The following is a 19,954-nucleotide window of genomic DNA, read 5'->3' on the forward strand; positions in this document are numbered from 1 at the left end:
TTCTGCCCTTTGGGACCATTTCCAATTTTGGATAATGGCCATGTTTGACATTTCAGTATCAACATCTCTGCAATATCGTGCATCAATTCTACCCAGCTCTTACTATCTGAACCAGCATTTCTCATCCTCAGCAACTTTTAAGATGTGTGGACTTCAACTCCCAGAATTCCTCAGCCAGTGTGCCTGGCTGGGGAATTCTGGGAGTTGAAGTCCATGTATCTTAAAAGTTGCTAAGGTTGAGAAACGCTGGTCTAAACTAATAGCCAGCATTTTCTAGCTTCTAGTTTCTGCTTTAAACAGACAAAGAAAACAAGGTAATGTTGCAAAAAGCACAGCCACTTTGGGTCTTTATTTTCCCACAAATGTAAGCCACTCCGGTTGGGACAGGTCATGTGAAACTTAAACACCAGTGTTAACTACCTTATCCGATCCATTCTTAGACCATCTTTCTTTGTTTTAGCCTGCAAGCTTTGAAAGGAGAGCCCTACATTACCATGTGTGAAACACTGAAAATAAGAATAGCATAAAAAAACAACAACCGAAAAGCTTTTAAGTACTGCCAGACTGACTTTCCCAGGGCAGGAAGTTAGCAGTCTCAAAAGGAAGTCACGGGGCAGTGTTGTGTTTTGAGATACATTGGAGGTGGTGAGCAGGGTGATGCTGATACTGTATATCAAAGAGATGCTGAGAAGGAATGGCTGTAAGAATCAGTGCTCCGTGTAGTAGTTGGAGCTGGGCCATGCTAAGCCGAAAAGCGGTGCTGCTTTAAGCACACGGACAGGGGAAATAAGTAGGAGTACACGATGGGGGAATCATTGGCAAGTGTTGTAAATTTGGATTTGCTCATTGATGTCTTTTAAGATGCTTCTCATCTTGGCTTCCAGCCCATCCAGCTGGGCTGCCTTCACTTGTAGCAGCCTCTCATTCTCTTCATAGGTTTCTTCCAGCTCTGAGTAAGGGAGGAGGGGAAAAAGGGGTTAAAGATAAGAGAAATTCAGACAGTATACAGAAAAAAAAACACTTCACTCACGGTGCAAGCACAGTTCTGAATCTAATATCCAAACTGCTAGTTCGACGTTAACTTTGTCTGAAAATCCAGACAAAAAGCCTGCAGTGGGCATTCATTGCCTCTACCCGAGATACAGATAGTCCTTGACTTACAACTACAGTTGAGCCCAAAATTTCTGTTGCTAAACAAGGCCGTTGTTAAGTGAGTCACGATCTATTTGATCACCTTTCTTGCCATGGTTGTTAAGTGAATCACTGCAGTTGTTAAGTGAATCATGCAGTCGTTAAGTGGGTCCAGTTTCCCTCATTTACTTTGCTTGTCAGAAGCTGGCTGGGGAGTCTCCAACGGCTGGAGACCCAGGGACACATTAAAAACGTAAATCCGCATTGTTTATTCTGATGCAGACACAGAGAGAGGTCTTAGGCCAGTGGTGGCGAACCTATGGCATGCATGCCAGAGACGGCACTCAGAGCCCTCTCTGTGGGCATGCGTGCCATCGCTCCAGCCCCGCCTCCCCCTTAGCCCTCTCCTTCCCAGCAGCCCCCCCCCCGGAGGAGATTCGCCCCCGGGCGCGGCCCATGTGGAGCAGCGCAGCCAAGAACATGGCAGCCGGGCAGCAGGGACAAGACTCCGCCCTCACGCCCCGTCACGCGCAGATGATGCTGTGGGGCACGGGCGGAAGGTGTGGCCGCCATGGCGCTGCAGGGCCGCCTGGGCGATCTGCAGCGGGCCATGGAGGCGGTGGTAGCCCTGCGAGTGGGTGGGGGTGGGGCAGAGCGGGGGCAGGTCAGGGGGTGGGGCGGTTTTTGAGCACTTGGTCTCTAAAAGGTTCGCCATCACTGTCTTAGGCACTTACTGCTCAGCCGGCGTAGTTTTTCGTGAGCATCGCGCAGAAGTCCTTTGGCCTCATCTCGCAGGTGCTCTGCTTTCTTTCGGGCCCCCACTACATGCTGGGCTTTTCGATCCACCAACTCCTGCATGGTGCGGTATTGATCACCCAGCGGTCCCTGCAGTACCTGCAGAAAACACCAGCAGGCAATAGAGGTAGTGCTCGACTTACGAGTATAATTGAACCTCACAATTATGGTTAAGTTGGTTGTAAAGCGGGTCACCACATGCCCATTTTGCAACCTTTTTGGGGGAGGGTCATTCAGCAAATGCAGAGGTCATAAATGCTCCAGCGATTCATCAAGCATTGTGGTTGGGTTGCTATGTGAACCCACTATTGGCTATCGGCGGGTTTTTGGTGAAAAACGGAAGTAAACGCCAGGAACGAGGGAGTGAAGAGGTGATCTTGCCTCTTGGACTTTGATTTTTTAAAGGGCCTTCCAATTGAAAGGTTTCACGTAAATGAGATGCTACACAGGAGAGGCTGAAGGCTATGAACAGGATAGTGTTCTAAAGCTTTCCAGAGCAGCGTTTCTCAGCCTTGGCCACTTGGAAGTGTGTGGACTTCAATTCCCAGAAGTCCCCAGCCAGCATGTTGGCTGCAGAATTCGGGATGTTAAAAGTCCAAACATCTTAAAGCTGCCAAAGTTGAGAAACACTGTTCCAGAGGAACAGAGGATGCTGAGAGTTGTAGTTTTTCAGATATCGATGAAATATAACTTCCCCATCAATGGGCTACAGGGAGGATGAATATCACCTTTGTTTGTTCCTGCCAGAGACTTCAGTGCACAACCCCCCATGCAATTCCTAATAAAAATTCATTTTCATGGATGATGACATCTTGGCCCTGGCCACTGACACAATTAAAAGTATTAAGAGCCATGGTGATGGAGCAAGGGTTAAAATGCAGTATGGCAGGCAAAATCTGCCCACAGCTTGGAGTTTGATCCTGACAGAGCTCAAGGTTGTTTCAGCATTTCATCCTTCCGAGATCAGTAATATGAGGACCCAAATTGTTAGGGGCAATATGCAAATAATGCTTACATTGTAAACTGCCCAGAGAGTGCTGTAAAGCACTATGAGGCAGTATACAAGTCTAAATGCTATTACTATTTTTGCTACCAGCTTCATATGTTAGTATCCGATCACTAACTAGCTGACCATTTCATGGTTCTGAGGGAAAATCTTTGGGAGAACAAACTGCAATAAAGTTTGGATAACACCTGATAAAATACAGGCAACTTGTGTGTTACAGTTTTCTTGGAATGTGTCAGTCAGGACATATTTGTAATATTTCACTTGAGGTCGGAATAAAATTAGCAAGCCTGAATCTCTGAAGAGACCGAGACAAAAATGAAATACAGTGAATCTATGAAGATATATTATGTCCTAAAACAAAGAAACAACGAGGGTATCATTTTTAATGAGAAATGTCTGATTTGGGTTATTTATTATGAACTCCCTGATCTGTATGAAAAGGGCACAAATATTTTAGAATTAAAAGTAACCAGTTAAGACTTCAACAGGCTGAGTTATGGCTCTGGACCAAGCAAAGTAAAGATATTTGAAATCCCAACAATGGTTCATTTTTGCCAGAATCCTACCTGTTCAGCTTCCTCAGCTCGGTTCTTGGCAGCACTCGCTGTCTCTTCTGCTCGTGTGGCTGTCAAGATGTTGTTGGCCCGCTTCATCTTGAGAACATCCACCTGCCTGTCAAGATGGCCCACCCGTTTCTTGGCTGCAGCCAACTCAACCTCAGCATTTGCAGTCTTCCTGTTAATCTGGTGGAATGAGGTAGATAAGAGGGGGGACAGGAAAAATGTGCATGGAGGTCCACGTGGTGGAAACTTCTGCATGTCCAATCTAGGCTGCTTGCCAATCCTGAGGGAGTCCTTGGTTCACCACGGAGCTCCAGGAGATGAAGTGGCAGAAGTGATACTTAGATACAATAAGTGAAGTCAGCCAAACATAGATACAAGCCTATATAATGGTGATAAGGAGGGTGAAGGGCTGGTACTTCACCTCATTGTGTTGGTGTGCATTTGGCCAGTAGTCTTGTTTGGGGGAGGGGAGCAATTCCCTCTTGAGCAGAAAACCAGCCATAGGTCACTTTTTTCAATGCTGTTGTAAACTTCAAATGGTCACTAAGCAAATGGTTGTAAGTTGAGGGCTACCTATAATGCTATATTGCAAACCTGGAACAGCCAGCATTTTGGTTGACGTGGACGGAAATCTGGAAGACGTATTTAGGTTTCAATAGGTCCTTAACTGATTCATTATATGCCATCAAATTGGTGTGGGCTCTTAGTGGCCATACAGACTGATTCTCCAGGACAATCTGTCCACAATCTGTCCTATCACTTTGCTGCTGGTTCTCATCTTTTTCCTTTTCATCTTTCTCAGCATTAAGGCTCTTTGCATGATACGATAATCTGAGCTTGGTCATATGTGCCTCCAGTGGAAATTGAAATTGATATGTTCAATGATACATTCATTCATTTTCTGGGTTATCCATGGTGTTCTCAGGAATCTTTTGATGTTGTAAGCCAGAGGTCCCCAACCTGTGGGCCGTGGCCCACTACTGGTCTGTGGCCTGGTCCATAGCACTCACCCCCCCACTTGCACTAGCATCGCCCCGAGGATTGCATGGGCACTAACGTCGCCATGAGGGTCATGCAGGCACTAGCGTTGCCATGAGGGTTGCCACTAGGTCGCCCCAAGAGTCATGCGGGTGCTAGTGTCGCTGCAAGGGTTGCAGGCGCTAGCACCACTGCGATCGTCTCACATGCACTCACGGCCCCATTTGCGTTACGCATATGCTTGCAGCCCTGTTGCAGTATGTGCGTGCGGCTCCGTCAGCATGTGCGCATGCGTGCGTACAGGTGCCTGCCCCTCCCTTTCCTTCCAGGCCGCCAACCAAGAAAGGTTGGGGATCTCTGATGTAAGACACCCAGAGCCTCCTTGAGGCAAGATGGGGGGGGGGAATAAATTTAATACATAAAATCTTTTCCAACCAGGGAATTCAAAAGTGCTAAGACACAAAGCATGATTAAGCCCCAATACCAAGGCAAAATACAAAATGGCTATGTAGCTAGAAAGAACTACGCAAGCATATTTAGTGCTGCTTCACAGACTAAAAGCAAATGTATTAAACTGCTGTCAGGATGTGTTCTCGGTTTCAGGAAAGTGGTTTGGAAGTTTGATTGGTTGCCCTCAGGCCTTGAAACCTTTCTTTCAAAGGCTTCCAGAGCCGCCAGGTTGCACTGCCAAAATCTGATGGTGAACTGCTGAGCGGCAAATTTGATGGTGAAGTGCTGAGCAACAGTGGTGCAATTTCATGTCAATTTTCATCAAGGAATAAAAAGAAAAGCTTGATGTGTTAAGAGACCTGGATGTGGAAAATCACAAAGTAGAAAAAACTAAATGATGCCCTTCAGTGTCATAATCGTTCTGCCGCTAATCGTTGCATTACTGTAACCACAGGAGAGGTATTTATACTAGGTATACCTTAGCTGACACATCTAGTGCAACATATGGACGTGTTATTTGCTTTGGGCTGATAAAAAAAATAATTCATTATGGTGCCTTACCTCATTAACAACTGTGTTAGTATGTTGAATGTCACTGTCTGCAGAATTGATGGCTTTTTCGGCAGCACTTTGGGCCCGTTTGGCATCATCCAGAGCCCTTTTCACTGCTTCAGCTGCATTTTTAACACTCTCTGCCCGAGCGCTGGGGAGGAAAAATTCTGTAAGAATGAATAGAAACCCTAACCCATCGGCAACTTCGATGGTGTAAGAATCAGCATCAAATGGGAAGTCACAGATCTACCGATATTAGTGACCATGATCACTAAACGAAATCTTCCCATTTTAGTGCTGTGTACAGGTAGTCCTTGACTTAACGGCTGTAATTGAGTCCCAAATTACAGTCCCAAGTTGTGCCGGTCTTTAGGCGGGTCACCACGTGAGCATGCCTGATTTTACGTCAGCTTTTGTGGCAGTCATTAAATGAATTATCACAGCTGTTAAGTGAATGCCCAGGTTGTTAAATGAGCACAGCACTTGTTAAAGGAATACATTGTCCACAATGTGAATCTGTTTTGCCAGAAACCAGAACTAAACATTAATTTCCAGAAAGTAAGGAAAGAAAGAAAAAAAGAAAGAAAAGAAAAAGGAAGGAAGAGAGAGAGAGAGAGAGAGAGAGAGAGAGAGAGAGAGAGAGAGAGAGAGAAAGTAAGTAAGTAAGTAAGTACCGTATATACCGGCGTATTAGGCGACCCGGCGTATAAGACGACCCCTGTCTTTGTCGCCGAGCCGCATTCCTAGAACATCGTCTTATACGCCAGAAACTACCAGCATTTCCGGCGTATAAGACGACTCGGCATATAAGACGACCCCCGTCTTTGGCGCCGATTTTAGCGCTTGCAGAAGTCGCCTTATACGCCAGCATATACGGTAAGTAAGTCATGGTCACATGATCAAATGGATGTTAATGTGAGCTGGTTGCCAAGCATTCAAAACGTGATCATGTGACTGCATGGTGGTGGTGGTGAAGGCCACCAGAACTTCAAATCTAAGCCACAAGAGGCCCTGAAGAGGTCCTCCGTAACTTTAAATGGATTCTAAGAGACCAGCTATAAGTCAAGGATTACCTGTATCTCAGATCATAAGACACGATATAAAGCATACCTACACTATGATTGCTTGTGAATTTCCCAGACCGTTTAGATGAGATGCTATAGTTTTCGGCCAGATCAAGCAATATTGGAGCACACTTCAATCCAGTGGAAAGGAGAGGCCCATGGAAAGGCAGCTCCAATTTCTGACATGTAACATGTTCAACTGCTGTGCAAACATCCTCCAGAAATTGATCAGAATCCAAGTAAAAAAGAGATTTAGCTCTGCTTCTCCTGAGCTCCCTCTCTTCTCCCTGCCATACTTACTTGGCCCGGCGTGCGTCCTGTAGTAGCTGCCCTGCGATGCGGACGTCCCCTGCTGTCTGATCCAGAATTGCATCCACATTGGCTAGGCTGCTGACCCGCTCCTTGATCTCCTCAGCAAGATGGTGGATCTGCACAGGGGATGCTGGGATGGAGAGCTCCAGCACACGGGAAGCCACCAGCGCAATGCTGTCGGGATCTGCCCCCTCGACTGTATGCAGGATGGATCCATTAGAGCTGTGGAAAAGTAAATGGCAGCCCCCTCCTGGCTATCCACAGGACTCCATCTTAAAGGGGCCTCTGCCTGAAGTCTGTGGTCTTCCGTCCCAATGTGAATGCTCTCCCAAAGTCCCCCAGAGTAACCTATTCTATACATTTCCTCACGGAGATATTTTCTTTTCAAATTTATGAGACAATTTAGATCAGTGTTTCTCAACCTTGACAATTTTAAGGCATGTGGACTTCAACTCCCAGAATTCCACAGCCAGCAATGCTGGCTGTGGAATTCTGGGAGTTGAAGTCCACATGCCTTAAAATTGTCAAGGTTGAGAAACACTGATTTAGATGCTTTGCTGATCCAATTCAGGACCCAATCTTTACCCCTTCATTTGGAGGGGAGAGGGGGGCAAAGCAAAAGGGTCATTGGCTCTGGGCCTCTCAAGTGTAGAGAGAACTCCATTTTAGACGACTGCTTTTTTTATTCTGTTTGAAAACAGGTCAACGACGTCTCGTCTTTTGTTCTTTTGGTGCTCTGCAAGGGGGTCAAGATCAGTGGCAGGCACACGGATGTTGCAAGCCTTTGATCTCAATGTTGTGCTCGGTACTTGCACATTTTCACCATCACTGCCTCCCCTCCCGCCAATACTTTTGTTCTGTTTCCATACGTTTTTATTATTTTTGGCTGAAGCCCTCAGGAATTGGGAATGGCCTGAACCTCCCCAGATCCTTGAACAGATCTGATTGTGATGCTGGATTCAGAGAGGGAGATGGTTGCTGCGGTTGCAGCAGCACTACGAGGTAGCCAATCTATACGTTTGGTTAACCATTATTGCAGCTGTAAACCAATATATCAGGAGGACATCAGGTTGGGAAGACTGCCCAAGGTGATTGGTTTTTAGAAACTGGGAGAGGAGAGAGAGATTCCCAGGAAAATAAAAAGTTAATTCAGGCATGTCTGGAGAAAAGCCTGGAGGAATTTGGGATACATTCAGGAACAGTGACCTGTTTCTCTATTTCTGTCATTCCTAAATCTTAAGAGTTGCCCTGCTGGGGAGATGGGCAACATATACATTTAGTACATTTAATAATAAATAAACAAATAAACACATCTTCATATACTTTCTACTTCTAGTTTCCCAGAATTATCAGTTTTTTGAAGCAGAATGAGTCAATGTATGAACATTCATGACCACATTTTGAATCCCAACATTTAAAAAAACATTTAGTAGTAGTAGTAGTAGTAATAATAATAATAATAATAATAATAATAATAATAATAATAATAAATGATAAAAATTAAACTGCTCTGGGACTTCAGAATTCAAACAGACAAGCACCTGCAACATAACACCCCAGACTGGCACGCACGCTGTTGCCCCAGTCCTAGGCCTTCAGCTGGGTTTTATAAAACCTTTTTGCTTTAGGCCTCTGCCGCCATGTACAAAAAAAAAAAAAAAAAGTTCAATCAATCAGTCAATTTCAACTTCTTGTGGGGAAAAAAAAGATATTGCAAAGTTGGAATTGATTGATTGAACTTTTTAGTTCCACCCAATCTGCTGTTACCACTGCTGCCATGCCGACCCAATGGGCCACACCCACCCAACGGGCCATACTCACCCGGCACCCGATGATGCATAAGTGGGTTTTGAGTTGCAGTTTGGGCACTCGGTCTCTAAAAGGTTCGCCATCACTGATCAGGCCTTGCCTTTTGTCTAGGACAGGGGTAGGCAAACTGGGCTCTTTTATGACTCGTGGACTTCAACTCCCAGAATTCCTGAGCCAGCATGGCTCAGCTTGGAAACCCCTCTCTTTCCCTTCAGCATGGCTGGCTCAGAAATTCTGGGAGTTGAAGTCCACGAGTCATAAAAGAGCCAAGGTTGCCTGCCCCTGGTCTAGGACTTCAAAGTGTAATATATTCCCTTTCCACAACAACAATCCTGTGAGATAACTTGGCCAAATGATTGTGAATGGAGATTCTAGGGTAGAGAGGGTAGATTTGAACCAGGGTTTGTCTCCCCTGCCCCTGGTGAGCACTTTAACCATGAACCTCATTGGCTCTCCCACAGTCCTGCTGTTTTCTGGTAGGCTCTCATCCAAGCTTTAACCACAACTGGGCCTGTTTAACTTTTCAAAGATGGCTAGCTGTTATCACTTAACTGGGCTAGGGAAGAGGTCAGAAAGTTGAATGATCCTGAGGGCACGAAGGTCTGGGTTTTCTTTTATTACATCTTTCCATTTTATTTTATACTTATTAGATATTCTTGAACATTTTGGACTATACTCGGAATGTTTTACACAACTTTTCTTAAAAGACAACCCATTGGTGGAGGGCAGAATATACTTTTAATAAAATACAGCAAAAACAGAAGAGAAGGGGGAGGTCTAGCAGCTCTCGTACTTACGATTCAGGAATTCTTTGACTTGCTGGATAAGGTCACGCAGCGCCTTATTTGAGTGCTCCAGCCGAGCTTTGGTGGCATTGGCGTGATCCAAAGCTGCCTGCGCCCTCTGCTTTGCTTCAGCCGCCCGGGCCTTCGCGTTGGAGACCTGTCCAAAAAGACATCCGAGGGCCTGGTCAACCAGCAGGGGGCAGCAGACGCGCGGGGATAAGGAAGTCGCTGCAGCTCCCCAGAATTAATTCATTCTGCTTCCCAAAATGAAAGGAATCCCCGTCGGGATCATCTGATGTGACGTGAAAGGCACAGAATTGAAATGTTCTTGGATTTGCCCTATCCAAATGTCAAGCAACCCACCCTCCCTACCTGATGCAGCAGACTTTCCACTTCAGAGACTGCATGGTGCAGCTCCTCCTCGACATGGCGGGCTCGGTCCAGTGCGTTGTCAGCTGTGGCCACTGCTCCATCGCAGTGAAGGCCTCCACAGTGACGTCTGCCATCCTCGTCATAGCAACCAGCTCCTCCACAGGAATTGATGGCACAGGGAGTGTCTCCCTGAGCCCCACAGACCTAAGAGAGAGGGGCAGGCAGAGTTAACTGCTGAAGCTGCAGGGTCTTTCACTTTATCCCCCCTCCCCCCCTGTGCTTTTTATAACAGCTCCTCTCAGACTGTTCTTCCCCCTCAACTGACACTGGCAATTTGCATAAATCTTGATATATATATTTTTTTACTCCATTATGCACGCAAGAGGTTTATGGCACCCTATGGGCAAATAAATAAACTTTCAGGGAACACAGTCTACTTGATTAGTTGCATTTCTGAAAAAAAGAGAGTGGATTTACTGGTATTCATATTTATTTATAGAAACACTGCTCAGAGTTACTGTTGGGGAGGGAGCAGAGAAAGGGAAAGGAAATAATTAAAGGAGAGGTGGGAAACAGTTCTTCCAAGAGAAAAGCAGTTCCATGTGACAGATATTCTTGCACCGATAAGCAACCCCTTCTTTGTTTCACACATGAGAAACGGTGCTAAATCTTGTCATGAACTTCAACTCTGCTACTGTCGAGCTCCCCGAATCTGACAAACCAAAGAAACAAAAACCACGTGGATTTTAATGTCATTCATTAAAAAGAATCCTGAAAACTGTTGACAGTAAACTCCCAGCCAGAATTACAATAAGTTAATTAAGGCAAGGATTTCTGGAAACACTTCTTCCCAAAACAGCTCACAGTTGGATGGTGAATTTATTTCAATTACAAGAGGCCCAAGTTCTCTGATGGCACCGGCACTGTTGCCCTGTTTTGAAAAGACAGCTTGATGTAATGGTGAAGGTGCTGACCTAGAAACCAGAAAACAGTGAGTTCTAGTCCCACCTTAGGCATGAAAACCAGCTGGGTAACTTTGGGTCAATCACCAGGAGGCCATGAGTTCTAGTCCAGTCTTAGGCATGAAAGCCAGTTCAGGGACGTTAGGACAATCACCAGGAAACTGTGAGTTTTAATCCTGCCTTAGGCATGAAATCTAGCTGGATGACTTTGGGCTGGTCATTCCCTCTCAGCCCAGCCCACCTCACAGGGTTATTATGGGGGAAAATAGGAGGAAGAAGGAGTATTAGGTATGTTTACTACCTTGAGTTACTTATACTCAAATACTTTGGCCACTTAATGAGAAGGAAGGACTCACTGGAGAAGGGCCTAATGCTGGGAAAGATTGAGGGCAATAGAAGAAAGGGACGACAGAGAATGAGGTGGCTGCATGGAGTCACTGAAGCAGTAGGTGTGAGCTTAAGTGGACTCCAGAAGATGGTAGGGGACAGGAAGGCCTGGAGGAACGTTGTCCATGGGGTCGCGATGGGTCGGACACGACTTCGCAACTAACAACAACAAAAATCAAATAAAATGAAAATAAATTCCAGCAGACTTTGGACATCCTGTTCTCATGCTCTCTCACCTTCTCGTTAATCTGATCCAGGCTCAGCCCTCGGGTGCGTGTCGAGAGGTCCCCCAGCCCTCGGCGGTTGGCGGCATTCTGCCGATTGAAAGCTTCCCTTCGGGACGTCATTAGGTGTTCTGTGCGACGCCTGGAAGCAGCTGATTGGCTAACGGGGCTGTGCACAGCCAAGGTCGAGGCGTTAGCCTGATGCTCTGCTTTGCGTGACTGCACGAAGGACTGGTAGACGCTGTCATAGACCCCTGCCAGGGGAGGAATTATTTAAAATAAGCCTCCCAGAAACCTGTCTGGTGCAGTAAAATTTCTTCTAGTAGACCTGCAGGAAACCCTCCTAGAATGTTCCGTGTGTTTCCTAAATTCCCATTTAGAGAGAGAGTACAGAACATGGCTTGTTTCCACAGCACAGTTGTAAATTCCAGTTTCAAACTAGGTGAAATACCCTGACTTTCTCATTAGAATTTGTTTGCTCTGCTGCATTTGAAGAAACGTGGGTGGGAGAGGAGAGGCCTGGCCTTATCCCCACAGTATCAGTTCCAAGGAGAGAGAAGGAGCATGAAAACTGTAGGAGAAATTTCAATAGAAGAGAATACAGCTTAGGGTTGAACTATGAAGTCCTTGGTGCTCCCTGAGTTTGGATGCTTGCTTGCAGGTTATCTGACTAGGTAACATCATCTGTACCGATGAGCATGGGGTTTTCTTGGAGTTGCTTTAGAATTCCTTGATTATTGTTTTCTGTCTGATTGTTTGGCTGGTATTAATCCCTGCTTATCTGGATATAAGCTGCTGGAGAGGATGTTTTCTGGGGACGCTGCAACAGTGTGGCAACTTCAAGATCCATGGACTTCAATTCCCAGAATTCTTTCTCAGGAACAGAAAGGGAAGCTGGGAGGAAGTGGCTCTTTATCTGACAGTTCTCAAATTCCCATGACATTGGACATCTCTTGGCTAAAGAGTTTTTGCTCCTGTTCCTCTGCATAATGGCACTACCCATTTTTTTTTTTTAAAAAAATGCAAGCAGAGAAATCATGCTATGGATCCCCACCCCACCCCACCCGCCACAAGATTTTAAGGTAGTGGGAGCCATTCCAGGAAATCATAAAGATGGGGCTTTCCTCAAAGCCTTTAGGGCAGTGAGGCTACCTAATCAGAGGCAGCTACGCATGGGGAGTGTTAGAATGGAGGCAGATGGTATTGTTGACTAGTTTTAGGTTTTTTTATGAGAAAAACATGAAGAATAAGTGGCATACAAATTGTAAACAAAATAATTAAGGCTAGCTGATAAGGTTCACCACTGCTCTGTGATTTAAATCCAGAGCAACTTATTTGCAGCATACATTTTATATTATTCCACTTCAGTGGAATAGAAAGTCAGGAGAATTTTACTGGGTCAATCCAGTATAAAGGAGAACCACTATACTGTACAAGTGGTCCTCACTTAACTATTGGGCCCCAAATTTTGGTTGTAAGTCATTATGCAATGATAAAGCAGGTCACTATGTGACCTGACTCCATTTTATACCCATTTTTACAATGGTTGTAAAGTGAGGCACCATGGTTAAGCAAAACCTAGTGTTTTGTCCTAGTGGACAATCATTTAAATATGAGCCAGCAGTGTGCTGCAGCTGCCAAAAAAGCCAAAACAGTGCTAGGCTGCATTAACAGAGGGACAGAATCAAGATCATGTGAAGTATTAGTACCACTTTACAATGCTTTGGTAAGGCCATACTTGGAATACTGCATCCAGTTTTGGTCACCACGATATAAAAAAGATGTTGAGACTCTAGAAAGAGTACAGAGAAGAGCAACAAAGATGATTAGGGGACTGGAGGCTAAAACATATAAGGAACGGTTGCTGGAATTGGGTATGTCTAGTTTAATGAAGAGAAGGACGAGGGGGGACATGATAGCAGTATTCCAATATCTCAGGGGCTGCCATAAAGAAGAGGGAGTCAAGCTATTTTCCAAAGCGCCTTAAGGTAGGACAAGAAGCAATGGATGGAAACTAACCAAAGAGAGAAGCAACCTAGAATTAAGGAGAAACTTCCTGACAGAACAATTAACCAGTGGAACAACCTGCCTCCAGAAGCAGAGAATGCGCCAACACTGGAAGTTTTTAAGAAGAAACTGGACAGCCATTTGTCAGAAATGGATAGGGTTTCCTGTCTGAGCAGAGGGTTGGACTAGATGACCTCCAAGGTCCCTTCCAACTTTATTATTATTATTATTATTATTAAAAACATGTGGTTGTTAAGTGAATCCAGCATATCTGTTGGGCTGATTTTGCCCTTTTCTGCCGGAAAACAACAGAAAAGTGGCAAATCAGAGTCATACAATTGTGGGATGCTGCAACCACCTCATAAATGTGAGGTGGTTGCCAAGCACACAAAATGCAATCATCTGGCCTTGGAAAGGGTGAGTGTGGCAGTCGTGACTTTAAAGGATGGGTCATAATTTTTTTTTCTGAGTCCGTCGTAACTTCAAGCAATCATTAAGCAATTAGTTGTTAAGCAAGGACTACCTCTAGTGTTTAGCAGGTCAAACTAAGAATTGGAAAAACTACATTCTGATCCTCATTCAGTCAAGCAGCTCCACAGAGGCTGCCTGAAGAGAAAGGATAACATCAAGGGTAGGAAAGCAGGGAAAGATATGGATAAAATGGACAAAGGATTTGTAGTTGTGGATTGCTTTGTTTTCTAGACCAGGGGTCCCCAACCCCCGGTCCGTGGACTGGTACCGGGCTGCAGCGTGCCAGCAACCGGGCCACACAAACAAGCAAAGCCCCATCTGTGGGATGGGGGCAGCACACAAAACCACACCTCCTCCGGTCTGTGGAAAAACCTCTCTCCACGGAAGCGGTCCCTGGTGCCCAAAAGGTTGGGGACCTCTGTTCTAGACAGAATGGCAGAAAACACTTACCCAACACGTTGGTGTTTATGAGAATATTAAGCTGGTGCTTCAGATCTTCTAGGCTAAAGTTGAGACTCCGAACGCCACGCTCCAGGGTGCCCAGCGCATGATTGGCATTAAAATTCTTGTCCTGGGTGGCTGTCAGCAATCCCTCCAGCTGGGTCAGTGTTTCTGTTACATCAGCTATCTCCTGCCTGATCAGAACAAGAGGGAGACGTGAAGTACCTCCCCCAGACTTGTTAATCCAATGTGATGCCGCCTTTTTAGGGGCTGCTTTAAGATGTGTGGACTTCAACTCCCAGAATTTCCTGGCTGTGCAATTCTGGGATGTGAAGTCCACACATTTTAAAGTCGCCAAGTTTGAGAAACATTGAATTAGGGAAACCAGAGTTCAGTGGCAAAAAGCAGCTGCTTCATATCCAGAAAGTCCTCCAATCCACATCACTCTTGGAAGAACTACTGCTAGCAGGAATATGATTTTGGTGATAGATCAGTGGTTCTCAACCTGTGGGTCGGGACCCCATTTGGGGTCGAATGACCATTTCACAGGGGTCGCCAAACAATGCAGTCCGCCATTTTTCCCCCCTTTTTCCTTAGCTGTGCTACTCCCTTTTATTCTATTGGCTTTTGAAAGCCAATAGAATAGACTCTCTTGAACAGAGTCTAATTCTATTGGCTTTCAAAAGCCAATAGGAATTATCCAGGCTGTCTCTACCCTGCTGAGCCCGCCAAAAGTCCCATTCTGCAAACGGTGCTGCACCAGTTGAGTAGTCCTCGACTTACGACCGGTTGAGTAGTCCTCGACGTACGACCGGTTGGGGGTCGTGGCATTAAAAAGGTTGAGAACCACTGGAATAGACTCTCTTGAATAGAGTCTAATTCTATTGGCTTTCAAAAGCCAATAGGAATTATCCAGGCTGTCTCTACCCTGCTGAGCCTGCCAAAAGTCCCATTCTGCAAACGGTGCTGCACCAGTTGAGTAGTCCTCGACTTACGACCGGTTTAGTCCTCGACTTACGACCGGTTGGGGGTCGCGGCATTAAAAAGGTTGAGAACCACTGTGATAGATGATATAAAGCAGTTTTCTATAGTCAATATATTGCTGTAGTAGAGGAAAGCTAATAACCAAACCTTGATGGGGACAGAGATACGTTCTCTAATGTTCATCCAGTACATCTAAACCCTGACGCTACACCAGCTTGGAAGAGGGAGATTTCAAGGTTTTTTTTAAATCAGATTAGGCTAAAAACAACTGGAAAGAAATTCAATCTTTACATTAAAGAGTAATTATTTGGATTTCTCTTGTTTTAGGAAAACTTTGGTGAGCAATAGTAAAAGAAAGGTGCAGGTGCACTCATATATTACCTTATGTACAATGGCGCAATTTGTTTGATTGGGTCCCTGGATGTGTTGTGAACTCAGATATTCATCATAGCTTATACTTTTTAGCGGGAGGTTTGAATTCTGTTAATTGTGGTTTATGCAATCAATTGTTTTTGAGTTAATGACTTAATTCTGCAGAAACACGCTTGGGATGGAAGTATTCTTTTTTGAAATAAAACCAGCTGGCTTCATTTTAAATGTGTACAGTCATTTGTTGCAGCAAGTATATTATGTGATTGGTCTTGAACAGGTTTCAAGAATTCTGTTGCCAGGTTAACTGGGAAAGTCTTTTGAAATGCCTTGAGATGGTTTTCATTAACTGGAGTCCTCCATCTTCCAAAGCATGCACTCTGGACGATGAGTCCTGCCTAATCCCTGCTCTTCCACTCTTGCCTGCTCCACCTTTTGGGCCAGTTTAGTGGAGGTTGGGGGCTGGGCTGCCTTTCAACTTACCGCACATCGTCCATATTGCGCAGGAGGTGAGTGATGGTGGCGGCGGTAGCATTGCGAGCACTGACCACAGCCTGGATGGCGCTCAGTTTGTCCTGCAGCCGACGGAAGGGGCCCTCAAAAGCTCCAGCCAGCCCCGTTTGGTGGAGTTGTTGAGCCCGCTGCATCAGGCTGCGGGTGTGGGCAGCCAGGTCTTGCACAATGCGATCCCAGTCTCCAAAGCACTGGTGGCAGGGCTGGCAGGCGGGGAAATCACCAGCGAAACCGCGGGAGCATTGGTCACAGCGCACGCCAGACACCCCCGGGCGGCAGGAGCAGTGCCCAGTAGTACGGTGGCATTGCGGCTTCTCAATCCCACGGGGGTCACAATCACAGGCTGCCAACAACACACAAGAAGTTTAGCCCACCCTCTCTGCTCTTCTACACAGGGCCTCTTAGCAAATTAAGCTCAGAAGCGCTGCATTCTTCCAGAAATAATTCCTTTGGCAAGTTGAACTGAACCTCAGACCTCAGACCCCATTTTCCTAATTGCATACAGGTAATCCTCAAATTACAACCGTTGTTATTAAGCGACTATTCACAGTTACGACATTGAAAAATGACTAGTCCTCACACTTATGACTGTTGCAGCATTCTTACAGTCATAGGATCAGAATTTGGACGCATGGCATCCAGCATACGTTTTCGATGGTTGCAGAGTGTCCCAGGTCACCTGATTGCCTTTTTTTAAATCTTTCCAACTGGCTTTCGACAAGCAAAGTCAACAGGGGAAGAGATTCAAATTTGGAGTCTGTCATTTTGACAGAGTTTCACATCTTGCTTTCTCTCTTACCTCTGCACTGTTGACCTGGCTGGCCCCAATGGTTCTCCTGGCACTCTGAACAGGTGCGGCCTCCGAATCCTGGCCGGCATTGGCACTGCCCTGTGAACTACAAAGACAGGCGCCATTAGAGGGCCAGAGTCTGCTAACAAGGGCAGAGGTAGATATATGGTATGAGGCATGGGAGAGGAGGCAGGAAGAGGAGAAGTGGCAGCAGCAATAACAATAACCATGATAGTAATATAGTACTATATAATGTTAAAACGTGCTGACGTATGTTCTCTGTAAAGCCTCTGATTCTCTTCTCCTGGTCTCTTCCCATTAGAGATAATGGGAGCTACAGTAGAACATAAATCTGTAATGGGCTGTGAGAATAACCTTGGGAGACAGGAGAAAGATACCCGGTCTAGGTAATGGTCTAATAAGAGCAAAAAAGAGATGGGGGTGGAGAAAGCATCTCAGAAGGGAATTCCCTAGCTCAGCGATGGCGAACCTTTTAGACACTGAGTGCCCAAAAACCACCCCCGCCCCACCCGCTCCACCCCCATTCCGCCAGCCCACAAGTCCACCTACCGCCTCCACAGCCCGCCACAGATTACCCAGATGGCCCTGCAGTGCCATGGTGGCCACATCCTCCACCCGCGCCCTGCAGCATGATGAGTGCGCGATGGGGCACAAGGGCGGAATCTTGTCTCTGTTGCCTGGCTGCCATGACATTGGCTGTGCTGGTCTGCGCGGGTCATGCCTCGAGGCGACTGTCCTCTGGGGGGAGGCTGCTGGTGAGGAGGGGGCCGCAGGTACAGGCGGGGCTGGGGCAATGGCGTGCATGCCCACAGAGAAGGCTCTGAGTGCCGCCTCTGGCACATGTGCCATAGGTTCGCCACCACTGCCCTAGGTCTCAGGGAAATATAGGCAAGGCAGGAGAGGAGTACCTTCAGACTTGCAAAATTCTGTTACTGTAAACTTACAATAAAGGTAGTATTAATACTCATGGTTTTGGTTTCCTGCTCGAATTATCTTGAATGTCTAACAATAATATCTGCATAGTAGCAAGATGGAAGAAATGACAACAAATCTCTATGTAATAGGTAAGCTGTAAAATTATCTCCATACTGGACATCAGCTGGTTTGGGACAATATGGCTGTCTTGCTCAAAACTATTTAAATTCATAGTGGGGTGAAGTTTGCTATAGCCATTCTGCTGTAAGGAGGCAGGAGAGGAGAATAACGCAATAGCTGCAGCAGAGACAGCAGTTGCAAAGAATATAGATGGCCCTTGACTTACAGCCATTCATTTAGTGACCGTTCTAAATTACAACTGTGCCGAAAAGGTGATTTACGACTGGTCCTCGCACTTATGAATGGCACAAGGTTATCTGATCAAAATTTGGCCGCTTGACAACCAGCATGTACTTACAAGGTTTGTGGCAACCCGGGGTCATGTGATCACTATGTGCAACCTTTCCAGCTGGCTTTTGACAAGCAAAGTCAATGGGGGAAGCCAGATTCTCTTAACAGCTGCATGATTCACTTAACAACTGCCGCGATTCTCTTAACAACTGTGACCAAAACATAAAACCGGGTGTAACAATGTCCTTGCTTAGCAGTGGAAATTGTGATCCCAATTGTGATCATAAGTTGAGGACTACCTGTTAACAGCTTCTCCGAGCTTGTTTCGCTCCAAGTTGAAACATGTTCTGGTCTATTTGTATGATGGAAGCACCATATTGCCTGACTCTTCTCGGCTCTTGCAAATTGTTTTGATGTTCAAGCAAAATCTCTTTTCAATGTTTCTATATTATTTCACCGAGATCTCAAAATAACGTCCCCAGGCGTGTTTGCATCCTCTGAAGGCCATGCAGATACCACCTCTCCACCCTACTTTTTATCCTCTCATCCAGCCTGTGAAATAGAGCTGAATTAAAACTCTCCTCCCCTCTCCCAGCCTATCGGCCAAGGAGCTTCCAGGTCGTGGCCCACCCTGTTCTTCAACGCTGGAAGTTCTCCCAGTTTTCAGCACCTCATTGACCAAGATGCCTGCACCTGCCTTGCCTGGCACAGAGCTCAGACTGACCTGATTACAAGCAGGGCTCAGTGAGTAATAGGAATGGCAATCACAGGGTTGGCAGCCCTGCCCACTGGTTAAGTTCCAGAAGTTGGGGGCACAACGGTCACAGTTTTGTCCTTGGACATTGGGTAGGCACTGGCACTGCCCACTGTGCCGGTCACACTGGCACTCTTCCTGTGAGGAGCATTTGTTCTGCACCGTCCCCAGATGGTTACAAGAGCAACCTGTGGGTAGCAAAATATATATATATGATATTCAGCCACTTCTTTGGAGGAAAAAAGATACAGCAATGGGTAGGTCACACCATCTTTACAGAAAAGTAAATAGTTATTATGTCAGTTAAAAGGAAGCTACTCTCCTTGGGCACCATAAACCAAAGCTTTTTTTGGGGGGGGAGATGGCTGTGGTATACAGATTAGCACTAATATTTTAGTAAGATTGTGCAGGCTGTCTTTTTAGTACAGTGGTTCTCAACCTTTTTAATGCCACGACCCCCAACCAGTTGTAAGTCGAGGACTACTCAACCGGTCGTAAGTCGAGGACTACTCAACTGGTGCAGCACCGTTTGCAGAATGGGACTTTTGGCGGGCTCAGCAGGGCAGAGACAGCCTGGACAATTCCTATTGGCTTTTGAAAGCCAATAGAATTAGACTCTATTCAAGAGAGTCTATTCTATTGGCTTTCAAAAGCCAATAGAATAAAAGGGAGTAGCACAGCTAAGGAAAAGGGGGAAAAAATGGCGGACTGCGTTGTTTGGCGACCCCCGTGAAATGGTCGTTCGACCCCAAATGGGGTCCCGACCCACAGGTTGAGAACCACTGTTTTAGTAAGATAGTCTGCACAATCTTTTAGTAAATGTTTTAATAAGATTTGAAGGACTGTCTTTTCCCAGTCACATCTACCTAACCCCACCAAAGTGAG

General features: G+C 45.9%; 1 protein-coding gene across 2 annotated transcripts in view; it reads right to left on the reverse strand.

Annotated features, from left to right (window-relative positions):
• Positions 1–315: 315 nt before the first annotated feature.
• Positions 316–19,954, reverse strand: part of LOC120303027 (laminin subunit beta-2-like) — a 62,740-nt gene continuing 43,101 nt past the window's right edge. The window contains exons 22-33 of one of the 2 annotated variants that reach the window (XM_039332130.1): positions 19,040–19,257; positions 16,978–17,074; positions 16,149–16,521; positions 14,322–14,506; positions 11,406–11,647; positions 9,821–10,024; positions 9,461–9,605; positions 6,843–7,050; positions 5,488–5,629; positions 3,502–3,678; positions 1,866–2,025; positions 316–949 (exon numbers count right to left, since the gene is read on the reverse strand). In XM_039332130.1, the coding sequence (XP_039188064.1) occupies positions 813–949; positions 1,866–2,025; positions 3,502–3,678; positions 5,488–5,629; positions 6,843–7,050; positions 9,461–9,605; positions 9,821–10,024; positions 11,406–11,647; positions 14,322–14,506; positions 16,149–16,521; positions 16,978–17,074; positions 19,040–19,257 (2,288 nt within the window). In that variant the 3' untranslated portion in view covers positions 316–812. Of the gene's footprint in view, positions 950–1,865; positions 2,026–3,501; positions 3,679–5,487; positions 5,630–6,842; positions 7,077–9,460; positions 9,606–9,820; positions 10,025–11,405; positions 11,648–14,321; positions 14,507–16,148; positions 16,522–16,977; positions 17,075–19,039; positions 19,258–19,954 lie in introns of those variants that run through there. The other variant, XR_005555316.1, reaches the window with a different exon arrangement.

The sequence above is a fragment of the Crotalus tigris genome, unplaced genomic scaffold (assembly GCF_016545835.1).
Source record: "Crotalus tigris isolate CLP2741 ecotype Arizona unplaced genomic scaffold, ASM1654583v1 scf7180000024449.105168, whole genome shotgun sequence".
NCBI classification, from domain to species: Eukaryota; Metazoa; Chordata; class Lepidosauria; order Squamata; family Viperidae; genus Crotalus; species Crotalus tigris.